Genomic DNA, 6,840 nt, shown 5'->3' with positions numbered 1-6,840 from the left:
AGTGAGGTGGGTACAAGGGGTGAAGGATCTGAAAAGATGGTATGTTGTTGGTATGAATAGTGTACATGACAACTGAGCACACAGCCAATGGGCCAATCCCAAAGACAGGCCAGGAGGGCCTGTGGGGAAGCATGTACCTTGAAAGATGGTTGATGTTAAGGCAGGGGATGGGGAAGGTGTACAGAGAAGTGTGGAAGAGCATCCTAGACACACCGGTACAGTGAGCGGTACAGTGAGAAGCAGTACAAAATTCTTGAGTGTCCCGAGGATACATTGAGTAAGCCTGCAGGACAGGAAGGAGAAAGGACAGGCATCAGGCTTGAGAGCTGAGTGGGAACCATCTCTAGAAGTGCCCTGCTGGTGTTATTAGGAGTATGTACTTTACTCTGGTCTCTGGGGAGCCATTGAGGCATTTCAGGGAAAACTGCTGTCTTGCAAGGATTTGCAGCCAGGATGATTTTAGGCATCGAAGTGCTCAGAGTTTTCTGTAGGAGCTAAAAAGGAAGGTGCAGGGTATGGTGATGGCCCTGGCGACTGTGTAGCAGAGACGGGATTTAGGAACAAGTTCCCAGACAACCCATTTCCTAATGGGAATTCTGGAATCACTTTTTCTCCAGCTGCAACCCATTGGTGATCTCTGAGAGGGAAACATATTCGGTTTAGCTATCCTTTCAATTCTAAGCTGGTGCACAGCTCAGAAAAGCAGGCCCAGGGCTGGGGGTACAGCTCAGTTGGTGGAGTGCTTGCCTAGCAGGTTAGAAGGTTGGGTGAGATCTTCAGCACAGTGTAAACTGTCTGTATGGTCTATAACCTCAGTACTTGGGAGGCAGCTGTAAAAGAATCCAAAGTTTCAAGGTCATCATCCTTGTCTACATAGTAAGTTCTAGGTCAGTTGGGGAGGCATGAGACCCTGTTTTATAATATACATATAATATATATATATATATATATATATATATATATATATATGTCACATTTATATATTTTAAAGAGAACAGAGCCTCCTTCATAGTGAGAATGAGATGAACAGCCATGTTTAAATGTCACCCACAGTGATAGCAAGGTGTGGATGAGAGCCTAGGGGCTGGATGCTAGACTGTTAAAGCCAAATTGTATAAACTGGTGGGGCTGGGGACTGTGCACTTTGGGAAGTCCCATGGGCAATTTTTATCATTTATGAATTTGTATGATAGGCATCAAGTACAGAGGCCAGGAACAGAGTGCAGTTTCATAAGAAAATAAAATTTTCAACTGATTGGATATAGCCCAGAAGGCCAAGAGAAGTTTCATAGGCCAAAATATTTGTAATCTGGCCCTAAGCTTTCCTGAAAAGATAAAGCCACTCCTCTCAATACAGGGCTTGGCCAGCTGAGCAAAGCTGGTTGTGGCCAGCAGTAGCTCCTCTGCATGGTGACAGTTTGTGTGGTCCACCTGGCTTGGGCATTGGAGGTTTCAGTTGCATAGGTGTGTTGAGCAGCTAGGATTGGGGGGCTTTAGTTACAGTTGTAGAACTGCACCTGCTCGTGTTAGAGCACAGAGTCAGAAATGGGGACGGGTCTTGCTCAAGGTCAAGGGCCGAGCTGAGCGGAACACTGCACAGACTGAAAGGGAAGGCGATGGGCAGGGAACAGAGAGAAGATGGTTGGTAAATGTTTGCTGCCACACTAAATGCTCATGGTGGTGACAGCAAACAACCCTCTAGAAAGAAAGCTACCAGCATGAGAATAAGTGCCACCCCAGCCAGTCATTTTCCTGACAGCTTAAGGGACGTTTCTGTCAGATAGATTTGAGAAAGATGTGACAGGTCTAAGAACGTGGAGTATAGTGGTGCACACCTTCAATCCCAGCACTTGGGAGGCAGAGGCAGGCAGATCTCTGTGAGTTTAAGGCTAACCTGGTCTACAGAGCAAGTTCTAGGACAGCCAGAGCTATATAGTGAGACCCTATCTCAAAACAAACAAACAAACAAACAAACAAAAAACCAAAACAACAACAACAACCCCCAAAAGAACCAAAAAACAAAAACAAAACAAAACTAAAACCAAACAAAATTTTATCTGGGTATAGAGGCAAAAGTCTTAATCCCAGCACTCTGGAGGCAGAGACAGGCAGATCCCCAAGTTTGAGGCCAACTTACAGTGTAAGTTCCAAGACAGCCAAGGCTGAAGAGAGACCTTTAGCTCTCAGGGACAAAGTTTCTGAGGGAGTAGGAAGGTGCCACACCATATGACTACGATGCTAGAGACCCATCTGTTCCTGCAGAGGTCAAGAGTGAGGCGCCCAGAACATGTGGGGCCCAGTCCAGACTTCATTTCCCTGTCTCAGAGACTGCAGATAATAACAACACCAACACTCTCTAACCTTTCTCCGTGTGGGGCATTGGGTTCTGTGTTTTACTAACATACTCCTTACTCTTGTGACATCATTGTTATCACCATTTTAGAGATGGAGAAATTGGCTCAGTCTACAAAATTTCGTAGAGCTGCTGGGTGTAGGTGGCACACGCCTTTAATCCCAGCACTTGAGAGGCAGAGGCAGGCGGATCTCTGTGAGTTCAAGGCCAGCCTGGTCTCCAGAGTGAGTGCCAGGACAGCCTCCAAAGCTACACAGAGAAACCCTGTCAAGAAAAAAAAATGGTAGAACCAAAGCATAGAATTGAGGTATGATAAAAAGACAAGGAAAACAGAGAGAACATGAGAAGGTATCCTAAGGTCTGCTTTTCTCTTGGGATAAACACCAGGGCCAAACATGAGTTGAGAAAGAAAGGGTTTATTTCATCTTACAGATTATTATCGTGGAGGGAAACCAAGGCAGGCCCTCAAGACTGGAGCTGAGAGCAGAACTGTGGAGACGCTGTTAACTGGCTTGCGCTCAGCTTCATGTTCATACACATTGTGCATGGGCCCAGTCCATCTGCCTCAGGATGACACTGCCTGTAGTGGGCTGGCCTTCCCTGCATGTTTTCCTAGACACCCCAAACAAGACTATTAAAAACACAAATGAACTTGTGCTTACGTAAGGCCTGGGCATTTGTAACCCTGAGTTTTATACTAGTGCCTTCTCTGAATCTAGTGGATATACCTCACCAAACTGCCTTACAAATTCCTTTACAAAAAGACATTAAGGAAAGTAAGTACACCAACTCATAGACTTCCTCTTCAATTTGAAAATGTACTGAAATTGTAAACTGCACTTAATCTTCATGGTTTGTTGAAAAGTTCAGTCCTTTGAGGAATGAATGTAATTTAGAAAGCCAAATGATTGTTTATGTATGTGTGTGCGCGCACACACACACACACACACACACACACACACTCACACACACTGTTGGACAGCTAATGTGATTCTCTGGAGAAGGCTAAACCCTTGTCTTGGGGCTCTGTACTGTTTTTTTTTTTTTCTCCCTGTAAGTCCTTCTCTGTCTAAGTACTTAATAAACTCACTAACTTCACTTCCTTCTGTTCTTCCATCTCTCCCTCCCTCCCTCCACTCTTTCTCCCTTCTTCCCTACCTTGAATTGTAGTACAATACACATAATATAATTATTTGGGGGGCATGGGCAGTTTGAGACACAGTTTCATTTTCATAGTGGTTGCTTTCATATTCATTATACCATGTGTTCTGTCCAAAAGGTTTTTGCCTAATTCACTTTCTATTCTTTTTTTTTTTCAGCAACTGCTATTTATTATCAAAGTCATATTCGATGGCAACAAGATGCTGAAAGACCCCGCCCCTTGGCTCGTTCTCTCTCTCGGTGACACTCCCGTACGCGTGCGCACCCACACGCCTGGCGGCTGGCTCCCTCCCAAGCAGGTTCACCCAGGAGGGGCGACCCAGGCCCGCCCGCCTGGCGCCGCACCCCGGGGCTGGGGCCGAGCGGGGAGCCCGCGAGGCGGAGAGAGGGCGCCCCCCGCCCCCGCGCCCCCGCCCGATGGGGAACCTCCGTCCCAAGGTCAGCCATCTGGACACGGAGGGGGGAATTGGGTCTGTTGTACCAGATACAGACCTTGAGAATATGCTGACCTAAAATAACTCTGTACCTCATTAAATTGTCCAATAGAATCCCTGTAACTATGCTTTTCGCTTCTGCACTGTGCTTTTTGCTATATAAGGACCCCTCTCCCTTGGCTCGGGGCGCTTGGCCTAACAGAAGCTAAGTCGCCCGGGTACCCGTGTTTTCAATAAAGCCTCTTGCTTTTGCATCCAAGTTCGTGGTCTCGCTGATTCCTGGGTGCGGGTCTCCTTCTACGAAAGTACCTCTTCTGAGGTCTTTCAATGCCACAACTACAAAAAAAAATTGCGCACATTGCAATCTCAATGCAAACAATCAAATGTAACCCCACTCATTAAAAAATTAATTCAAATTACCCCAAAAAGCAACTGAATTTTTTAAACATCTTTATACATCCAGCCAACAAATTAAAATGGTTAACAAGAAAAAATACAAATTCAGAGGTCTGGTATTGATGTTTAAAAAAGGCAACTGCTTAAGCATTTCTATCGATTCGAACATCAATCTCTCGGCCACTCAGCTTCATGTCATTCATCATCCGGCAGGCTCTCTCAGCCACCTCTGGAGACTCAAATTTAACCACACCGTACCCCTTGGACTTTCCGTTCTCGATCTTGATGTCGGCGTACAGCACGTGGCCACATTCGTTGAATTTGTCCTTTAGCATCTTCCATGTAAAATCAAATGGGAGATTTCTCACAAATATCTGGCAGGCCTTCCTGGCTACTCCAGGTGCATGGCCTCCAGCTCCGCCAAAGGAACCTGTGAAGCTTCCTCCAAAGTTGCCCCGCTCCATCTCAATGGCTCTGTCAAAGCTAGCACCTCCAGCGCTACCCATGGCCAGGCCCATTCGCTCAATGCCAGCGCCCAATGCTGGGCCCATGGCCAGGCCCATATGCTCCAGACTGTTGGCGCCTATTCGCTCCAGGCCCATGCGCTCCAGACTGTTGGCTCCCATGCGCTCCAGGCCCATGCTCTCCAGGTTGTTGGCGCCCATGCGCTCCAGGCCGGTGGCCATACGATCCATCACAGGGCCCATGCGCTCCAGGCCGGCCCCCATGCCTGTGGGCACCATGCGATCCATGCTCAGGCCCATACGCTCAATGGCAGGGCCCATACGCTCTACGGCAGGGCCCATAAGCTCTACACCAGAGCCCATGCGCTCAATGGTTTGGCCACTCGGTCAATGGGCGTGGCCATGTGCTCCAAGCCGAAGCCCATGCCGGCACCCATGCGCTCCACGCCAGAGCCAATGCGTTCCATGATCTGGCCCATGCGCTCAATACTGGAGGCCATGTGGTCAAGACCTATTGGGCCCATGCGGTCAATGCCAGAGCCCATGCGCTCTACTGAGCCCATGCGGTCCATGACCAGGCCCATATGCTCAATCTCAGAGCCCACTCGATCCATGCCATGGCCTAGGCCTGCACCCATGTGCTCCATGCCAGCACCGCCAATGAGGTCAATGCCAGGGCCCATCCTCTCGGTCCCTGGGACACTGCCTCCAGCTCCACCTCCTCCCTGCTTTGCAATGATCTCTCCTCTCTTCAGTGCATTACTTAGGATTTCATTTATTCTGCCGATGTTCATCCCAGATCCAAATCGCCCCATGTTTTCCATACCACCACCAAAGGGTCCTTCCATGCCTCCAATTTTATTTATTCCAAATCCTATGCCTTCCATTCCCATTCCTGCAGGCCCTAGGTTTCCCATTCCAATGCCTTTGTTAAGGTGGTTGGCATCAGTAGGCTGTCCTCCAGGTCCTAACCCCATGCCAATACCACCAAGTCCATGGGGAAGTTGCTATGGTCGTTCAGGAGGGAAAAATCCCTTTGGTAAGGCCCTCTCATCCATTTTGACGTGCATTGGTCTATCAAACAGCAGCTGGCCATTAAACATAGATATAGCTTGGACAGCTTCAATGGACTGTTCGAAAGTTACAAGTGCCTATTCCACGACTTTTCCCATCTTTATCGTCCAGAAAGTCTGCTCGGACCACCACACCAGCCATACTAAATACTTCCTTCAGTTTCTTCCAGCCAACTTTATAATCCAGATTTGCTACAAATACTGTGCTTCCAAGTCTTCCAGCCTTTTGCCTTGCTCTCCTTGCATGTTCACCATCAGGATCTTCTTTGACTTTCAGTGGTCTTCCACTCAGACTATGCTTGTTTAAAACTTCAGCAGCTTTTTTCATGCTCTCTTCCATCCTGAATTCAACAACAGCACATCCCCTTGACTTTCCTTCAGCGTCCATTAAGAGCTCCACGTATGTTACCTCACCAACTTTTTCTTTAACCAGGTCTTTAAGGGACTGCCATTTCACATCAAAAGGTATGTTGGTAATGAAGGCTCTGTATCTTTTGGTTGGATTGGTATACGGCTCAAAGCGATTGCCTCCTCTTTTTATGTTTTTCTCCTTCCTCTTCTCATTCTGAGTAGGTCGTTCTCCTTCACCCTTCGGGCCTGGAGCTCCGTTGCCGCTCGGCACGCAGGGCGCGCCTCTCTCTTCCTCCATTTTGGGCTCTGTCGCTGCCACTTCGGCCGCCGCTTCGACCCCTGCCGCCATTTTCTCCGCATCTCTCACTTTCTATTCTAACTTGCATTACCAAAACTGTCTCTGTGCAGCCTTGGTTATCTTGGAACTCACTCTGTAGACCAGGCTGGCCTCAAACTGCCTCACAAGTGCTGGGATTAAAGGCATGCATCACCACTACCTGGCCTAAAATATAATGGTAACAAACTATACATAATAATGTGCCCTCTTAGTACTATTTAGGATGCATACAGTTCTGTGGTATTCAATAGAATTTCATCGTTTTGTGACC

At 47.8% G+C, this 6,840-nt stretch overlaps 1 protein-coding gene across 1 annotated transcript; it reads right to left on the bottom strand.

Annotated features, from left to right (window-relative positions):
• Window positions 1-4,381: 4,381 nt before the first annotated feature.
• Window positions 4,382-6,590, bottom strand: LOC100772451 (heterogeneous nuclear ribonucleoprotein M-like). Its single transcript, XM_035442526.1, is given in 3 exon segments — window positions 4,382-5,191; window positions 5,194-5,953; window positions 5,955-6,590. Coding segments are annotated over 3 exon segments (2,091 nt in total). The 5' UTR covers window positions 6,582-6,590; the 3' UTR covers window positions 4,382-4,487.
• Window positions 6,591-6,840: the final 250 nt, after the last annotated feature.

Source organism: Cricetulus griseus, chromosome 3 (genome assembly GCF_003668045.3).
Source record: "Cricetulus griseus strain 17A/GY chromosome 3, alternate assembly CriGri-PICRH-1.0, whole genome shotgun sequence".
NCBI lineage: Eukaryota > Metazoa > Chordata > Mammalia > Rodentia > Cricetidae > Cricetulus > Cricetulus griseus.
This window is presented reverse-complemented; position numbering and strand designations above follow the sequence as displayed.